Source organism: Elephantulus edwardii, unplaced genomic scaffold, assembly GCF_000299155.1.
Source record: "Elephantulus edwardii isolate Elephantulus edwardi_28Jun2011 unplaced genomic scaffold, EleEdw1.0 scaffold00176, whole genome shotgun sequence".
NCBI classification, from domain to species: Eukaryota; Metazoa; Chordata; class Mammalia; order Macroscelidea; family Macroscelididae; genus Elephantulus; species Elephantulus edwardii.
The window spans coordinates 1,174,161-1,192,492 of record NW_006399926.1 but is presented as its reverse complement, the minus strand read 5'-3'; the positions used below and the strand labels follow the sequence as shown (position 1 = coordinate 1,192,492).

At 48.3% G+C, this 18,332-nt stretch overlaps 1 protein-coding gene across 1 annotated transcript in view; it reads right to left on the bottom strand.

Annotated features, from left to right (window-relative positions):
• Nucleotides 1-3,132: 3,132 nt before the first annotated feature.
• IQGAP3 (IQ motif containing GTPase activating protein 3) overlaps nucleotides 3,133-18,332 on the bottom strand; it is a 45,695-nt gene continuing 30,495 nt past the window's right edge. The window contains exons 20-38 of the mRNA XM_006895907.1: nucleotides 17,881-17,964; nucleotides 17,655-17,726; nucleotides 17,495-17,564; nucleotides 14,003-14,211; nucleotides 13,188-13,340; nucleotides 12,687-12,850; nucleotides 12,128-12,352; nucleotides 11,234-11,374; nucleotides 9,878-9,962; nucleotides 9,172-9,404; nucleotides 8,732-8,864; nucleotides 8,537-8,639; nucleotides 7,758-7,884; nucleotides 6,662-6,749; nucleotides 5,630-5,842; nucleotides 5,032-5,198; nucleotides 4,657-4,758; nucleotides 4,127-4,235; nucleotides 3,133-3,246 (exon numbers count right to left, since the gene is read on the bottom strand). Of these exons, the coding sequence (XP_006895969.1) occupies nucleotides 3,133-3,246; nucleotides 4,127-4,235; nucleotides 4,657-4,758; nucleotides 5,032-5,198; nucleotides 5,630-5,842; nucleotides 6,662-6,749; nucleotides 7,758-7,884; nucleotides 8,537-8,639; nucleotides 8,732-8,864; nucleotides 9,172-9,404; nucleotides 9,878-9,962; nucleotides 11,234-11,374; nucleotides 12,128-12,352; nucleotides 12,687-12,850; nucleotides 13,188-13,340; nucleotides 14,003-14,211; nucleotides 17,495-17,564; nucleotides 17,655-17,726; nucleotides 17,881-17,964 (2,592 nt within the window). The remainder of the gene's footprint in view (nucleotides 3,247-4,126; nucleotides 4,236-4,656; nucleotides 4,759-5,031; nucleotides 5,199-5,629; nucleotides 5,843-6,661; nucleotides 6,750-7,757; nucleotides 7,885-8,536; nucleotides 8,640-8,731; nucleotides 8,865-9,171; nucleotides 9,405-9,877; nucleotides 9,963-11,233; nucleotides 11,375-12,127; nucleotides 12,353-12,686; nucleotides 12,851-13,187; nucleotides 13,341-14,002; nucleotides 14,212-17,494; nucleotides 17,565-17,654; nucleotides 17,727-17,880; nucleotides 17,965-18,332) is intronic.

Here is an 18,332-nt window from a genome sequence, read left to right as displayed (position 1 = left end):
TTGGAGAATGGGGGAGGCAAAGAATATCACCCAATATAAGTCTAGGTTTTAGCCCAAGTTTCAAGGCACAATTCCTCAATATGTCCAGGCTCTGGTTTCAGTTCAGCAGTCAAATCCAAATCATCCAGCAAGGTTTCCCTTAGAGCAGTTATAATTCAGTTTCTTCTTCAAATATCCAGCAAGAATAGAAAAACCTTTAACTGTACCCTTTATCTCAGGAGTCATCTGCCACAGTTTATTCACAGCAATGCCAGTCTCTCCACCACCATCACCGGTGTCTCACTTTCAATAAGGTCTTGCTTCAGTTTCCCTCACGTCTTGCCTCCACAAGTTGTGCTCACTTTAAGTCTTGCTGCTCAGTGTGGGAAGCACTCTCTCTTATCCTAGTCCCACAGCTGTTGGTGGTCTGTAAGACCATGTGCCTGCAGCTAAGGTAGCTGGAGACTAGTGAGGGCTAACTGTAATGGCTAAAAAAAGCCAGCTTTTAGGCTAACCCCACACATCTACATAATGCAGGTTGTTGCTGAATCTTCCTCCAATTCTGATGGCACATCCTTCTTCATAAAGACCAGCTTCTCATTATTTTGCTTGGATCCACAATCAACACCCAAGATAGCAGCAATCAAGAAATCAGAAGACATACTGCATTGAGAAAATCTGCAGTCAAGGACTTCTTTTTTTTTTTAAGTCCAGGACTTCTTCAAAGTGCTAAAGTGCTCTGGTATTTTCACTAGCTTTGTATGCACTTGAAAGTCAGATGAGGAATAAGGAAAAGTGAAGAAAAAAACCGATACTTTTGAATTGTAGTGTTGAAGAGTACTGAGACTATCACACACTACCAAAAGCACAAATCTGTTTGGAGAAAGTGCAATCAGGGTGCTCCTTTAGAGGCAAGGATGGTGAAACTTTGTCTCATACATGTTATGAGAAAGGGCCACTCCTTGGAAAAAGACATTGAAAGGTAGAGGACCAGTGAAAGAGACTCTGAATGAGATGGTCTGACACAATGATTATAACTATGGGCTCGATTGTGTCAGAGATTGTAAGGACGGCACACGATAGGGCAAGGTTCACATGTGTTGTTCCTAGGATTGCTATGAATTATAGTCGGATCGTGGTACATAATGATAGCTCTTAAAATGACATAATGCCCAAGGAAGGCTTTATTTCTATTTAAACTGAACTACTATTCAGTTTTAAGAATGCAGGGAGTATTTTTTAAGGTTTCTAGATTATCTCAGGGCAAAATATTCCAGTGTTTATCCACCCTCTATGGCTCCAGAAAATATGGATTCTATGAGAATTTTAAATTCTGTTATGCATTTTTCTCATCTCATCAAGATTCTCCTATGGAATCTTTGATACAAACATTTATTAGTAGTAGAGGGACACTATGCATTTCTTCTCATTTTAAGTCAGTTGTTCACAGACATAATCAGCCACATGTCCCATGTCCTCCTCCTCCTCTTTCAGGCCTTCCTTGGTGATGGAAACTAATTGTGTTTTGGATGGTCTCTTGCAAACTTTCAAGACCCCAGGCCCTACCCAATGAACTAGAAGGTAAAACAGAGCACAAAATATATTAGGCTAATTAAGTGGGATGTACCGTCAAACTATGACTTTTAAACCTCCAAACTATAATACCATCGAGGTATTTGGTTATATATTAGCAACCACCAGAAAGGAGATTTTTACTGAAGGGTAGAATGCACAATCCCTAAGGAGCTGTGGCTCAAGCACCTTTAGTGCTGTCAACCAAGGCTCAGAAAAAGAACTTGCTGAAAATCTGTGCAAAATGGGTGGGGTAGAACTCCTCCTCTCAGCTTTAGTCTTCAGAGCAGCCGATAAAAACAGAATCGAAACCTAAGCATTCCTTCCTCCTCTCTGTCCCCTGGGGGAGGGAAGAGAGGAATAAACGCCACATCTCATTAAGCTTTTACGAGCTCAGGCAGGCAGAGTGGGCCCACACTGGAGGCTGGTGAAGAGGGTAGTAGGGTCAGGCTGCAGGAAAGAGTCCCCCACTCTCAGGGACCTTGGAGGTCTGCTCTGAAGGAACTGAAATAAGGGGTTAACAGATTTGGGGGCAACAGCTACTTTTATTAAAATGAAATCAGAAGGACAACAAGGACAGGAAGTAGGGTACTTGTGGGGACAACAGAGAGACCATGGCAGAGATAGGACTGCAGGCCTATCAAAATTGCCTGGAAAAGTCAGCTCTGAGGCATGAGTCCTGAGGTGACAGAGAAAAAGGAAGACTGCTCTTTGTACCATATGAGCCTGAAATAATGAGCTCTTAAACATAAGTAGGAACCCTATTGCCCCTGACCCAGGAGACTTAAAATACAAGGTGTGAAAGATTGGCATGAGTATTATTAGTTTGAATAGGGGAAATGAGAATGCTACTGAGCTCAAATAGATGAAAGACTAAAAACCATGATTAAGGTTGCACACTGATCTGTAGTGTAGGGGTAGGAGAGAGAATAAATACCCTAGTGACCCACATATAAAACAGCACAAACAGGGGGATAGGACTTAAAAGTTAATGGAAGGTCATCTTCCTCGGCCACCATAGAGGATGACAGTGACAGCAACATGGGCATTAAAAACCAGTGACATCCCCTCCCTCCCCCAGGAAGTGGTGAGTGCCGGGGCCAGAGGGTGAGGTATCAGCAGCGAAGCTGTCTAGACTTCAGCAGGGCTGTAGCGGAGGGGAGCCTGGTTCTGGCTTTGGAGGTCTTCTGAGAGAAGGCAGGCTGAGGGGGAGGATCAGGCCGCTGAGGCAGTGCTTATATTAGCTGACTGTGTGAGAGCAGCAGCAATAACAGCAGATACACAGCAATAACCTTCCCAGCCAAGGGGTGGATCCTAGGTCATCCCCCACCATCTGTGGGAAAACCATGGTGTTCTGTGATTTAAAGGCCACACTGCTGGATGCCAGGAAAAGGTCCACTTTGCCAGTTAAAGACACAATCCCTGTTGTGGTCAGGTATGCAGACTCCTTCCAGCTGGGCAAGGTGGAATCCTTGAGGCTTGCTCAATGCTGAGCTCTGAGTGTTTTGTGGAGTAGAGAGTTAGTGTTAAGAAAAGCACCCAGCCAAGTAAGAGGGGCTTGGGTAGCACCCACGGCCACTGTCACTTCCACAAGAATTTCTTGTTGAGAAGGAAGATGAGAAGGTTGACATTGACTTTGGCCTTGTTGAAGAGCTTCATGACAGCCACACCCTCATACTGAAGCTGCAAGAGATCCTAGGAGGAAGGAAAGGGACAGGAACGCAGATTGGAGAGCTCTTTACTGTGGCTCAAGCATAAAAATATTAAAAACCTCAAACTCCAACTTATAATGACCCTCCTTTGGATTTCTAGGGAGAAATCATAATGGGAGGAGATTGCCCATCTTTCTCCCTTGGAGCTGCTGGTGGGTTTGAACTGGGAGACACATGGCCTTTGGGTTTGCAGCGTAATTTCCTACAGATCATACCCTCAAAACTCCCTATGTGGCCAAGCCAGAGTCAATAAAATATATGGTCTACAAAAATAGTCTAGAAAAATCTTGTAGCCTTAAACCATCACCTGGTGACCTGAAGGGGGGTGAGCTCTGAAACCCCACTTTACAGAAGAGGAAACAGGCCAAGAGAGAATGGAATAGTGACTTAGTGACTTGACCAAGTGTCAATGCAGGCAGAGTCATGGCTTGAAATCAGTTTCTCTGAAACTAAAAAGGCAAAACAGCAGAGCAAAAAGATCTGGATTTAAAATCACTACATCCCTGAACATGGGCATATGACTTAGGCCTGGCTTCTTAACCTTTTAACCAGTAAAATAGTGGTAATGTTGACAGCTGTGGAGAGGATGAAATGAGGGAACCTCAGACATGTGATAGGGCCTCTCATCTCAATTCTACTTCTGACACCCCCAGCCCACTCTACTTGCCCAGGTGCTGGTGGTGGGTTGTGCCAGGGAATGCGTCGAACAAACCACCATGCTTCCCTCCAGGAGCAGAGAACCCTAACTGGGCAGGGAACCAAGTTGCTGCCATTCTGAGTCCTAGGGAAGCAAGGTGGCTCACACTCTCCTGGCACCCAACACCCAGCAGACATCTTGAGGGCTCATGGGTGTGCTTCCTTACCTGATAGTGAAGTTGAAAGCGTTCCATATCCACTCCCAGGAACTTGGCATTTACTTCAAACTTTCCTGCCTCATCCCCAGGGGTGATGTCAAAAATCACATTTCTGAAGCTATCAGGAGCAAGAGTCAAAGGGGGAAATCCAATGCTTCTTTTCAGGGCCACATCCACCCCCCATCCCCTGCAGCAGAGTGTGCCATTGGGGAGCCCAGGCTTCCCTTCTGTCACTCCCAGCCAGGCACAGCTCTCTGACTCCTTGCAGGTCTCCTGCTGCCCTCCATACCATCTTTCATCTCTCCAGCCCCACCTCACTGTTCTCTCCAGGATACCTTCCCTGAGTCCTCTGCCTGGGGGCATCTAGAACTGGGCCAGACCATGCTCACTGCTCTGGAATGGCTGTTGCCCCATCATTCTAGCAGTTCCTTCAATGCAGAGTTCACACTTCTCCCTCAAACCTGGTGCCCAGTCCAGAGCTCTGCCCCCAGGTCAGAGGACCGGGAAGACTTAACATCCAGTCCTCTGCAGACACATACTGAGAAGTAGGAAGATCTTCAATTTCCACCAAGACGCCCTTCTCCAGGAGCTGGGCAGCAGTGTAATGGAGAGATGGCTGCTTCTTCCCTTTCCCAGCACTCCTAATTTTTTTAAAAAAGAGAAAGATCCCCAGAGAATTTATCCAGCAAACTCTTCAGCACCAAAGATGCTAGTTCTCTGCAGCTGGGAGGAAGGAAATTAGTCCCTGAGGAAGACTTCCCACTGGTGGGAGATAAAGGCAGAGAGAGAAGCTGCACTTGAGCCTGAGATGATGGGAGTGAGATTCAGGTCCAGGAAAGCAACATGCTGAGCTGGGTAAGGTTCCCCTTCCAATGCTGCCAGAGTGGGAAGTGAAAGAAGGTGGTGGCACGTACTTGGAGCTGGGGCCCAGGTGGTCCAGACAGGCCCGAATGTACTGGCTGTAGTAGTCACCCTGCTCCTCATAGAAGGTGGTCTTGGCGCTCAGGGCCTGGAACGTGGCTTGAAGCTTCGTCAGCTCTGCTCTCTGCCGCTGCCGGTGGCGGCGCTGGTTCCGGATGTCCTGGGGTTGAGGGGACCGAGGGAGGGGGTAAGTCCCTGACAGGAGGGCCTGGGGGCCTGACTAAAGACCTTCAGGAAAAGTAGGAAATGGAAGAGTTCAAAGGCAGTTTTATCCTAGATGGAGAAGTGTCTCAAGAATTTCATCTGTAAACCCTCAATGGATATTGTGAGGCTGTCACACTATGGAAAGTAACGCGCTTCAAGTCTCCTTATGTTCTAGTTAAAGAGAGTTGCAAGAATGATACATTCTGACTAATTTAAAAACTTTTTTTTTTAGTCTTAAGGTGAATGTCTCCCTTCTTCTGGTTGGTGACAATTGTGGGTGGGCGTGTCCCCAGATGCTAACACTATGTGGGTGCGGGTGCGCACATACACACACTTACGCACGTACACACACACATGCACATACAGATAACAGGCCCAGGTCATTACCTTGGCCAGCTCATCAACTAGCCCCTGGTAGCCGTCGGCTGCACTGACCAGCCCCAAGCCTTCAAGTCTGCGCAGGTTCCGCAGGACACGCCTTTGCTTCTCAGCCAGCGGCAGGAACGAGTGAGCGGTCAGTGAGCGGTGACGCCGAAGTGGTTCTGGGGTTTTTGCCTCACAGGCCTGGCGCTGTCCCATCAGCCTCTTGTGGGCCATTTCCTGGGGGAAAGAGAGGCTGGAGAGCCTAACACACCCTACCTTTCAATACCCAGTCCAGGCCAGATCCCAGAGACACCAGCTAAAAGGACAGATCTGGACACTTCTCTGTCATCAGAGAAGTAACCTCAGCAGCAAAGCTTCTGTGTGGGAGGTCAGGGAATTGCTTATGAAAACCATCAAGGGCAACATCATAGATGTATAAGGCCTTATCGGGCAAGGAGTGGCTCAACTAGAAGCTATAGGATAGAGGATCCTCGATACACACTGGCTAGCACTTTCAGATAAGAGAGTTGTGATGGCACAAGGGATTTTGGGGGCATTTCCTTCCATCTGTCTTGTGTTTTGGGACATGCCTCTACTAGCTGTTACCATGTTTTCTCTGGGAAGTCCCTGGCTGTCTTCACTCCAGCTGGCCCAACTTGTCTTTGGTCTCCCACCCACTTCCCACCTCTTGCCTATAGGCCTCAAGCAGACCACACCACACCTTCTTCTTCGTGCCAGCCTTTCTGTGTTCAAGATAGGCTTCTCACTTTTTGGCACTACCCTCCCAGCTCCTAGCACTGCAATAAAGGTCGGTGTTCCTCAGAGCTTACTCTTGCTTCAGTATGTAGGGACACGAGGGAAGATGGTAGAGACCAAACTGTTCCCTCAGCCTCTGGGTCTCTGAGAGTCAGGGCAGAGCCCAGGGCTAAGGAGAGCTCCCATTCCTGGTCGGCTTGTGGCTGACTGTGGGAGCTCAGAGAATTGAATCAGCAGCGAGGTGGGGTGAGGTGGGGAGATGAAGGACACAGTACCTGTAGTTGATCTGGCAGCACTCACCTGTTCTCTGGAAGTGGAGAGGGACAGGATTTCTTTGAGGGAGTCGCCAGGATGGAACTGTATGAGGTCTACCAGCATCTGCTTGGTGCTGTGGGAGAAGAGAACTGATGGAAGACAGGTGAGGCAGGAGAGGAAGGGTCTGGACTTGGGGCTGGTCAGAGAGCAGGGAGTATATGGACCCTGCTCTGAATCACAGTTTCCAAGGACACTCGGGAGGTAAGGAGAAAAGGCAGGGGGTGGCAGGATATGCTGTGAGGAGAATGCAAGCTAAGCAGGAGACCTGGAAGGTGGTAAGTTGATGGGTTGATAACACAGAACTCCCCATAGTTCTGAACACACTGTGTTCTCCTATATTTCTGTGTCCTCTGCCTAACCTCCACCCACAAACTGTCTTCAAGTCCTTCAGCTGAAGCACTCACTTCCTCCTCTGTGAGTCCTTTCACAACCAAAGCATCCCTGCTTCTGAGCTCTCAATGCACCTGACATCTACCTCTTCCCGATGGTTCTCTGACAGTGTCTTCACCCCTGGCCTCACTCAGCTTTAAGCCCTTCGAAGACAGGACAAAGGACTACACTCAGCTTACTTGCTTGTTAAGTGAGTAAATCAATGAATGGAGGGGCTCCCTTGTTTGAACCGGGAGCTTCAAATGGCTCCTCTTTTGCTCAGATGACCAGACCAGCCCTGCTGGGGGCCCTCCCTCCTCTTCGAAGATCTGAGGAAGAAAAGCTTGATACCCAAAACCCCACCATCACTCAACAAGAGCCAGAAATTTGAATACAAGCATTACCACTGACCAGCTGGAGGACTCTCTGCGAATCACTTAACGACTGAGTTTTTTCCTCAAAGGAAAAAAAACCCCAAAACATAAACTCATAGCTTGGCCTTTGATACAATAAGGTGCAAGAAAGCACTTGGTAAATAGCAGAACAATATGCAAACCACGATGTCACCATTCCTTTGCCTCAGTTACAATGCAGAGGAAAAAAGCTGAGGCTGCCAGAAGGAAAAGAGCTGAGGGTGCCGCAGAGGGAATGCCAGGTAGGCAGCTGAGACTTTGAGTGCGGGTGAGCAGGGACTGAGGCCAGTCTCACCCACCTCAGAAGTAGGCTCCGGACATTGTTATCATCAGCGTCTCTCTCTAGCCCTTCAAATTTGTTGGTGAGTGTCAGGGACACTTCGAAATTGCTTAGGTCCATGTTCGCATCTATAGCCATGTTCTCCCCTGAAGCAGGGTCAGGAATGAGAGGAGGAAAATAACACCCACGCACCCACACTTGTACACACATAGATGAGGTCACAATAAATATGTATCTCCACGCACCAAGCTTCTAACAGGAAGTTTTCCTGCCCTGACCCCAACCCTGCACAGTGATGTTCTGGTGTCTATTACCCACAGAACTATGTTCTGGAAAAGTTCCTCTCCCACCCCCTTAGCCCTGACGGCAGGGGGCTCTGCCTGACCAAGTCTGGAGCTCCTGGTTGTCTCCTATCTGTCACCACCTTCACCCTGACTCTTTACCTCTGGAAGCTGTCCTCTCCCGCACTCTCCCACGTCACCGCAGAGCTAAAATCCTTCATCATAGAAACCTTCTGAGATGAAGATGGAGTGGAGAACTGTCCCCAGCCTACCCCAAACCAACTCTCATCCCTCCCACATCTATCTCACATGATTCTATCACCCATTTATATGATACTGGGTTTCTGCGCTATCTATCCACTCTCTCCAGATCAGTGTGTACCCATGTGTCCATCATACAACCCAGACGAAAAAAAAAACAACACCAAAACAAACCTCAACAGAAGGCTCATTCACATGCCCTGCCTGCCTGTCATCCCTCTCTGCGGTCCCCCCGCTGGCCCTAGCTGCCATGTACCAATGAGGTCTGGGACAGTGGGCAGCTCCCCAAGGTCCTCCAGGAGTTCATGCAGCGGGTCATGGTGATCAGGGGCGATCCAGTCCTGATGCTCCAACAACAGCTGCAAGGAAGAGGAGGACAGGGGCCACATTAGGCCACTGTGGACTTTCAGACCCTGGCCAGTGCCCGTGCCCTCCAGACTGCAGGCCTCACCCTGTGCGTGTTGACCAGTTCCCCTACGGTGATGTACACCACGGGCTTCGTCACAGCCACCATGTCTGAGTACTCGTCTATTGCAAAACGCTCTTCTGGCTCTGGCACTTGGCAGGCATGGCGGACAAAATTCCTGTCCGCAGAGGGAGGGCACGTGAGTGTCCCACACATGCTTTGTGCTCCCATGATCCTCCCTCCGGTCCTCTCTAGTGACTGACTGTTCAGGCTGATTCTCACTCTCCAGTCTGAGCTTTCCTCTCCCAACATCCTCCCTTCTCTCCAGGAGTCCTAACAATCTCTTCTCCAGCCAACTGACTATAGCTTTACCTCTATGCCACTTCTCTTCAAGGATTCCAAGAAGGAGAAACGGGTCATGAAGGAGGATGAGATGAAGAGAAAAAAGGGACAGGGAAGAGGAATGAGATGACAGAACTCAAGACCTGAACTTCAGGTGTGTCTCCTCTAAATAGTTGTTCAGGACCCTCAGGTGCTGGCTCTCCTCGGAGAAGGCTTTGCCAGCTGCGGCGTGCTGCAGGAGCTGGGCCACGGCTCCCAGGGCATGGCGCTGGGGGGTGGCCAGGGCGCCGCCTGCTGCCATGGCCACAATGTCAAAGGCGTCGGGGGCCACCACAGCTGGGTTCAGAAAGCGGTAGTACAGGAGGTTCCCTACCACCTGTGGACAGAGGAGCCGATACCAGAAGTGCTCCAGGGCCCAAACTGACAGCCCCACCCCCATTCTCCCAGCTCCCTCAGCCGGAAGCGACTACAAGAGCCAACTCCCTAATTTTTCAGAAGAGAAAGCAGATTCAGAGCAGGGTGGTAACTTGTTAAGGCCATGTAACGACCTGGCAACTGGAACTAGAACTCAGAACTTTGACAAGCCCAGGTCTAACCACTCTGTCAATTAGCTTGTCCCAGGTGCCTTTCCAGCTGCCATCTGAAGCCCTGCTGAGGAGTCAGGGCCAATTCATAGGTGAGGAATGTTTTCTTTCTTGAACTCTGATAGTATAGGGCTTTCTTTTGTTTCAGTCTTCGGTGGATGGGGAGTTGAGGGTCACCGGTACTCTCGGTAAAGGAGGGCTCAGGAGGTAGGGATACTCTCGGTAAAGGAGGGCTCAGGAGGTAGGGAGAGGAAACAACACCTGCCTTATAGACTTCGCTCTCTGTGGCATAGGGGAACTTTTCTGTCAGAGTTGTCTTCAAGACCTTGGCCACATATCGCATCCCGTACCTGGGGACAGAGCAATAGGTATGCTGTGGGTCTATCCATCTCTCTACTAGAGCTCAGGGAATGACTACTTGCTTGTCTGTCTTTCCCCAGGCTCAGTCACAGAGTGAAGCTCAAACACTGTCCCTTCCACTGTCCACAGCCATTGTCCCTCCACTGCCCACAGCCAGCCACCTCCAAATCTTTCTGGCCTCTCCCTTTTCCCTGCCTTTGTCAGTGCCTAGGACCAGGATCCTGCCATCCACTAAACACTCACCCAGCTATGACTTAGCCTAGGAGCCTCTTCTTGAGTCTCCTCCAACATCCCATGCAGAACATTCCAGAGTCCATAGCCATCCTGCCTTCCCCTACAGAGGCACCTCAGCCTGTACCTTGGGTATGTCACTGCCAAACCTGTCCTAGGGGTAGCCCAGGAAGCTCTGAGGCTGCCAATCTTGTCAGCTATGCGAGCACCCTGTGAGCTTCTGGTGTGGGTTAGACGCAGGATCCATAATGACCAGGGAGCAGAAGCTGGGGACTCCAGACCTGATCCCATTGTTAACCAGACAAATCACCCTCAGCTATTTCGCTCCCCTTTGCGAATTTATTTCCTGGTCTGGAAAATGGGAATGATAATTCTTGCCTTTACCTCATAGGGCTTTTGTAAGAGGAATGTATAATGGTAGAGAGCTATTCAAATGTGCTAGACATTATTATTATTATTAATCCTATTATAGATCTGCCACCTACAAATTTAATTAACTTAAAAGCTATTTCCGCCTCCTGAGGTACCAGAGACAGAAGTCTCCAGCTTGTGTACTTTCCTTTCTTTGGTCCTGGGTAGCCTTCTCTGAACTCTAATTATAAATCCTCAGTCCAGGTCTCTGAGTCGGGGGAGTCCATTATGACTTCTGCGGGCTCCTCTCTTCAGCATTCCTGCCCCACCCTGGGCAGCACTGAGCACCAGGCATGCTGGCTGGCTGAAAGATGAACTGAGATAATGTCCACTTTGCCGTGTTTTGATTTATTTTTCAAAAATCGCTTACTGAGTAAAAAATGTAAGAATATCAGTTCGTACTCAATCTCAAAGGAGGGGTCAAAGGTCTGGTTTAAACTTGGCTCTGTCATTGGGTATTATGATCCAAGCCAATCAACTTAGCAAATGAGCTTGACTTTTCCAATCCTTTATGTATGGAATTGCTCTGAACACTGCCACCTATTTCCCTCTGCCCCCCATCTCAGCCTAGATTTCTTGAGTCCCCCTGCCTGGGCTGGCCTGGAGCCATCCCACATACGGAATTTGGTCTACAGATGAGATGATGGCTACGAGAAACTTTTCTGTCATGGCGAGGAGGTCGCGGATGGAGATGTCCAGTCGCCTCTGAACCTCGGGGTGGCTCAAGGCCTGCTCTGGGGTGACATCATAAGGGAGGTGGCTGTGGGCAGAGAGACAAGACATTAACTAGGGTTCCTCCAATAGCCTCCCTTCCGATACTTCACCCTTTAAACTTTCCATCTGACAGTAGGATCTCACACAAACAGGCTAAGGGCAGCACAGTAGGCCAAAGACGGTCAGACCAGAACATGAGAAAGGACTCTAAGAGAACTGGAAACACATGAGGAAAACTTAAGAAGAACTGAGGATCCCAGGGAGGTGGAAGCGAGTGAGAAGTAGTGAAGAAACTGGAAATCTATGAAAAGGCCCTTTAGGGGAACCAGGAGGAAATCAGGGCACCAGCCTGCATTTAGTTGTTGCCAGATGGGGCAGGAGAGAAGGCTGGGCTCTACCTAGAAGCATCCAGTCCCATCCAGAGGGGTCACTTCTCAGCAGCTCCATTTTACCTGAGTAATTCCTACTCTATGAGATCAACCAGTTTAATTTGCATATTCATCTGAAAGTCTGAATATTCATCTATACTATCAATAAGGAGTTCCTATTCCAACTTCCAGTACATTTGACATGTCATTTACTTGCACTAGCACAGCAATTAGCATATTTGCATATTCATCTGTGTTCGTTGCCCACCAGGTCTGGAGTCATCTCTAATGGTTCATTATCAGAGAGGGTTGGTGTCACATTTGCATAAATCAACGTTAGTTCATTTTTACCTTCAACGGATACCATGCTTCCCCAGTGGATGCCCAGGATGGGGATGATCAAAGAAAGCTCTTGTGCTCAGGTTGCTCACCTGCGCTGTCCTGTCTGGGCTTCAGTCTGGTTGATCCAGCTCTTGTAGAGGTGGACAGGGTCTGTGTGGACGCTGAGCATCTTGTCCTCCAGCACGTCCTGGATAACCTTGCCCAGGATCTCCCGCAGGGCACTCTGTCCCCGTTCGTTTCGGTAGAATCTCACCACTAGCAGCACTACTGTTGGGTTGCCAGTTACCACATCCTGGGGCTGCTCCACCTTGGACCTGTGTGATTTAAAAGGTCATCAGAGTTGGTCTCCTGCCTCTGCAGAGGACAACCAGCTGCTTTTTCTTTAAGTCAATGGCCTTTAGAAGCTTTCTTTGGTGTTTCCCTTTTTATAGAATAACCTGTTGTCACTATCTCATCCTGTGTTAACAGGGAAGCCCATATCCTCCCATTCTGTGGTCCCAAAAGGTAACTCGCAGAATCCCCCCAGGAGGTAGGGAAAAGAGGTATTCTGGTTTCATTTCTACCCTCAAACCTCAACAACTTGTCATTTTGTGAAAGAGCCAGCATTGCTATCTCTGAACCTATTCCCTTCCCATCTGGAAAACCTACTTGATTTCTTCCTGGAGTGCTGTTTTAAACAGCTGGAGCAGGAGATAGGCCTCTCGGCGGTTGGAGGCATAGTTGTAGAGAGTGAAAATCACCGACTCCATGAACTTGGTGGTTTTGTTCTGTGGCATCTGAAAGATCAGCTTGGCCAGGTAGATGGGTTGAGTCTATAAGCAATGGGTAAATCAGGCATGGCTGAAAAGTGCAATTCAAGAGTCTCTCTCTCTCTCTCTCTCTCTCACACACACACACACACACACACACACACACACACATTTCTGGATGGAAACTTGGAATGGAGCAAGTACTGTGACATTTTCGCAGGGTACTGGAAACATTATAAACAAGCAGGGGGAAAAGCCTTTTTCTCTTGGGATTAAAAAAAAGGCACTAGGATTGCAGGAAAGGCACATTTCATGGAAGCAACGGCACAACATGAAAGTCTCACGGTCTCAGACTCTCAAGGGATGGTGGAGACTTCTCCTTCCAAAGTCCTCTGCTCACCTGGAGCAGGTAGAAGAGGTGTTGGTATGCTTCTAGTTTCTGCCGTTTCTCTTTGCTCAGCGACTTTAATCCTTTCTGCTTGTCCAGAACCATCATATCCGACAGCTGTTCCTTATTCTTCTTGGTCAGCTTCTTGCAGTGGGAGACTACCTCCTGCAGGGTTGGGGGAGCAAGTGATACAAGCAGCCCAGGCCAGCACATAGCACCGAACATATGGTCTAGAATCAGCGCCTCAGGGAGCCAGGGCTTTCTGCTGTTCAAGGAATAGGCATGAGCTGGGGGAAATTAAATGGTTCTGGGGGTGAAGAAGGGCCCCCCTACTGCCCTGAGAGTCCATCTGGCACCTTGGCTCTCACAGGGGTAAGTCCCTAGAGAAAACTGGGCTGTCAGGCCAAAGCCTACAGGTATCCATTATTAGTTCTTAGTAGACTATCATACAAATTTGAGGTAAAGATCTTATATATATATTAAAAAAAATCTTATATCACTACTGCCCTTCATTGTGCATTTGTCAGTTTAAAGAGTATTCCTATATACCTTTGCTTTTAGCCTGCAGGAATAGACATTCTATTGTTCCCACTTTACTAATGAGGAAACAGACTTACCCACAGTGCCTCCCATCACTGGGAATTAGGAGAGCCAGGTACCATGATTCAGTGTCCAGTGCTATTTTGTGATATCATGTGCCCCCCAATAAATGCCTCACTAAAAGGACAGAGGGCCACTGGAACAAGGACGGAATCCACACATTTTTCAAAGTTCTAGTTAATAACTGGGCAGCCAGAGGTGGGGAGGATGGGCTGGGGGGCTCTTACCTGCAGGGTGATCCGGTTCTTTACCAGCAGGCCAATCTTGATGTCCATGAGGTTGAGGTCCTGCTCCAGCTGCTGATTGGACCGGATCTTCCTGACCACCTCTTCCTGGAGTTTTAGCAGCTCTGCCTCAGCCAAGAAGTCCTGCTGGCTTTGATTTAAGAGGTGGACAAATTTTCGAACCACACTGAGAGGGGGGTGGGAAGCATGGACTGTCAGGAAGAGAGAGGATGTTTAGGATTAGACATGCCACCTCAGAGGTAGTCTGCATTCAGCAGGTTCCCAACCTCTGGCCCTCCTCACTGATTCTACTCTCCACTGGAGGGCAATGGGCAGCTTCTGGCAGTCCTGTCCTAGAACGTGATTTATAACATAAGAGCTTTTATTTCTCTGCCTTTAGATCGATCATCAGGCTGGACCTATCCTCCTGGTCTCCCACACCATAGCCCTCTGATGAGCTTCCCACATTCCCCTATTTTGATTGATTTACTCCCCTTTCTGCTTGGCCATCTTCCCATCCTTCATTCCAAGCTCACTCCCACCCCTCTGAGCCTCCACTCAGCCCTGCCTGCCCCTCCTGCAGGGATTATACACAGGAGGAAGCATGGGTAGAAGAAATGCTTTTATAATACAGGAGTTCAGAGCTAGATAGCAATTCTTGGCTTTGGAATTGGTATCTGAGCAAAGAGAAGCCTCTGAGCCTACAGAGAATGAGAACAACTAAACTAATGCCTATAATATAAACTCTAGGTCAGAAACGATTCTAAAGACTTTATGTACTTTATGTGAAGTTAATACACTGTAAAAAGCCCATCTTACCAATGAAGTCACCAAGGCGCAGAGAGGTTAAGTAACTTAGTCCAGGTTACAGTTAGTAGTAAATGATGGAATCAGATTGGGGTAAATGAATACAACCAGGCCCTGTCTCTGTGTTTATTGCCACTGAACTGATTCTGATTCAAGACAACCTCAAATGTGCAGAGTAGAACTCCTGCCACCCTTCTGACCAGTAGCTGAGTCCTGGCTCTGCCCCTAACGCCCCTATTCCAGTAAGGAAATAGAGAAATAAACCATAATTCACTCTCGTGCAGTTAGGGCTTTGATGGGACTCCCTGGTGGCATGAGTGGCTACATTCTAGTCCACTAACTGAAGGCCGGCAGTTCAAACCTACCCAAAGGCATCTCAGAAGACACGTCTGGCAATCTCTTTCCAAAAGGTCCAGCATGGGGTCACCAGGAGATGGAATGGACACAATGGCAACTTACCACAGTGCTTTGAGAGGGGCAAGCATGAAGATCTTTGGAAGGAAAAAAGGGGGCTGCCTAAGCCCACCTGAGGAGTGAAGAAAGACTTCCTGGAGGTGAGGCTCAACTTAATGTCTGTGAAAAGGAGTTGAGTGTGACTGTGGGTGCGTGGGAACTGCTGGGAGTCTAGTGTGAGTGGAGCACAGTAAAGACACGAGTGATAGGGGCAGGTGTGTGCGGACAGGAAGCTGAATGTGCAGGGAGAGGCTGGAGCTAGAGAGCCGTGAAAGTCACACTTAGGAGATGGACTTCACCCTCAGGACAATGGGAAGTCATGTTTTAAGCATGAGAACAACATGATCACACACACCGGTTCAATGGATTAATTTACCCAGAGTAGAGGATGGATCTTTAAGGAGTAAAAAAAATGGCAGAATCTTAGACAGCTAAGAACATGCTAGATTTGACAAAATACAGCATGTTAATTAATTTAATTCTCCAAACAACTCTACAAGATAGTCTCTACCTCACCCTCAGTTTGTAAATGAGAAAGCCGAGGCAACAACTATGTTAAGTAACTTGCCTGAGGCTGAGGCCACATGACAGTAAGTGGGAGGGCTCTGAGTGGAGCTTGGGAAGTCAATGAAGTTGTGGGACAGAACTGAAAAGGGCAAATTCTTCTAGAAACACTATGCACTGAAGAAGAGATAAAGAATGACTGGGACAGTGGGGTTAATACAACTGCAAGAGGGAAAAATCAGAAAGGGTCAGTCTGGGAAGAGATGGAGAGAAAGCAGCTTGCAGTCCAGAAGCCAGGGGGACTGAGTGTGCATGGCCAGAGAGGGAGCGTACAGAGCCCCTGGGGACAGAGCAGTGGGGCAAAGAGACTGAGTAGGTGAGAGAGGACGCCTAACAGTATAATCATTCTGAAGCCCATGAGGTAGCCTCAGGCCCAGAAAGGACAGAGACCTACTTCTTCAGGAACCAAACAGTTGGAGGCAAACAGAAACGAACCAACTTTTCAACTTCATAAAAAGGAAAGGGACCCTCTAGGACTAGACTTCTGGATTTGAAAGACAAGGGATTATGAGCAGTATGGAAGACTGTCTTAAGCCTTTAAAGTCAGCTCAGCATATACAAGGGAACATGGGGCAGTGAGGCAGAGCTCCCCGGCATTGAAGGAAGGACTCGCATCAGGCTTCCCCTGGCTGTGTGCGCTGGCCCACAGGAGCCCCAGGGGTGGAGTCCTCACCCAGAGGAGAAGAGAGAGCAGAGGGCTGGAAGTCTAGGTAGAGGAGAAAGAACACCCCCCCCCGCCCCCGCCTCCTTTAGTGGTAGTAACTGAAAGACATATTAAGTCTGGTAAAGGAAGACATGGTTGCATGGTTGGCGGTATTTCCCCTAACAGAGGTCTTCCGTGACAAGGCCATCTGTTCCTGGGGTGGGCAGGAAGCCTTTTCTTACAACCCCTGTTCCACATTCCCTACAGACAACTTGTTCCCTTACTTGTTGTGCAGGTCCAAGAGGGCTATCCAGACCAGCCTAGCCCTGAGATGACTCCTATCTCTCCTATCAAACGGGAAGAGGCCCAAAGGCAGATCTCATCCTTCCACCCACCTCAGGTCCTAAGACATGCTTGAGATTGGGGACATCAGCTGTCAAGGAAAGAAAAGGGTCCAAAAAGGCCAGACATAATGTCCTCAAGGGTCACTCATATGCTGAATGAATTATCTCAGTCACAAAAAACAGGACTCACATGAGGGTTGGGGGGAAACTAAGAAAAGAAGGGACACTGGAACACTGCATTGGAACAGATGAAGGAAAGAACTGTCTATAAAAGGAATATATGATTAGGCATTATGTGTACAATAATGGCCCAAAATAAGAGGTACATTGCAAAGAGAACGTGGTGATGGGGGGAAGGAGGTAATTGCAATGAATGAATATTTTTTAAAAAGTGAACTAGGGGATGGGGAAGAGAGGGAGAAGGGCTAAAATGTACAACAATGAATGGATGAAAATCTAATTTCCCTGTAAAATTTTGTTAAAAAAATCACAATTAAAATAAAATAAATAAAAAAAGAAAATAAAAACCAAAAAACCAAAAAGGCCAGACAATTTCTCCTAGGTCCCAGTTAGTAAGTTTTGGAGTGTTGTGACTTTTGTAGGTCAGCTTTTGAAATCTACTTGTAGACAGTGAAGGAAATCTAGCCAGTTTACTCACACGCTGAGGGTAATCAGTCAACCCACCTAACATTCTGTAGTCATCCTGGGCTCTCCTGGCTCGGAAGAATGCCTGGATCTTTACAACAGAGTTAACCTGCCATAAACACATAGAAAAGGATCACAGGCTGCAGGGCTCTGGTGTCATTGGCAAAGAAGAGGTACAGGGGAGCAGAGTGACACTCACATTCTTTTGGAAGTAGCCGAGACGGCTGCGGTATCGCCTGCAAGCTGCCCACATCCGGGCCCATGCCTGGATCTGGAGGAGAGACAATGCCTCAGAGCGCTGGGCCTGAAGGCTCATCCCTCAGACCCAAGGCTGCTCGGCCAACTCCAGAGAGCACAAGGAAGTAATAGGACAAGAGATTGTTTTCTGAGGTCCTTCAAGAGAGAAGGGTCCAGGATCTAGTTACCTTGATCACGGCATCCACATTTGCTTTGAAATACTGCAGTCGCTCCAGGTAAATCTTACGCTGCCTGTAACCCCGCCAATGAGCCTGCACACCAGGAAAGGAAAAGAGGTAACCTTTGCTGGTTCCCAATGACCCAAGAAGCTTTCAGAGAAAGGCCTTGCTCAAGGATCTCTAAGGTGCAGGGACAGGCAAGCAGTCAGGAAAGGGAAATTATTTTTTCTTTAAAAACTTCCAACTTCATGGGGAAGATCAAACATCTGTGCCCTCTGCCACATGCCCTAGTCCCAGCACACACACGCTCACATACATACAACCACGGACATGTTGTTGTTGTTATGTGCCGTCGAGTCGCCTGCGACACATAGCGACCCTATGTACAACAGCCCTAAACTCCACTCTGTCCTGTGCCAATCGCACTGTCTCTGACACTCCCATCCCGATTATCCCAGTCA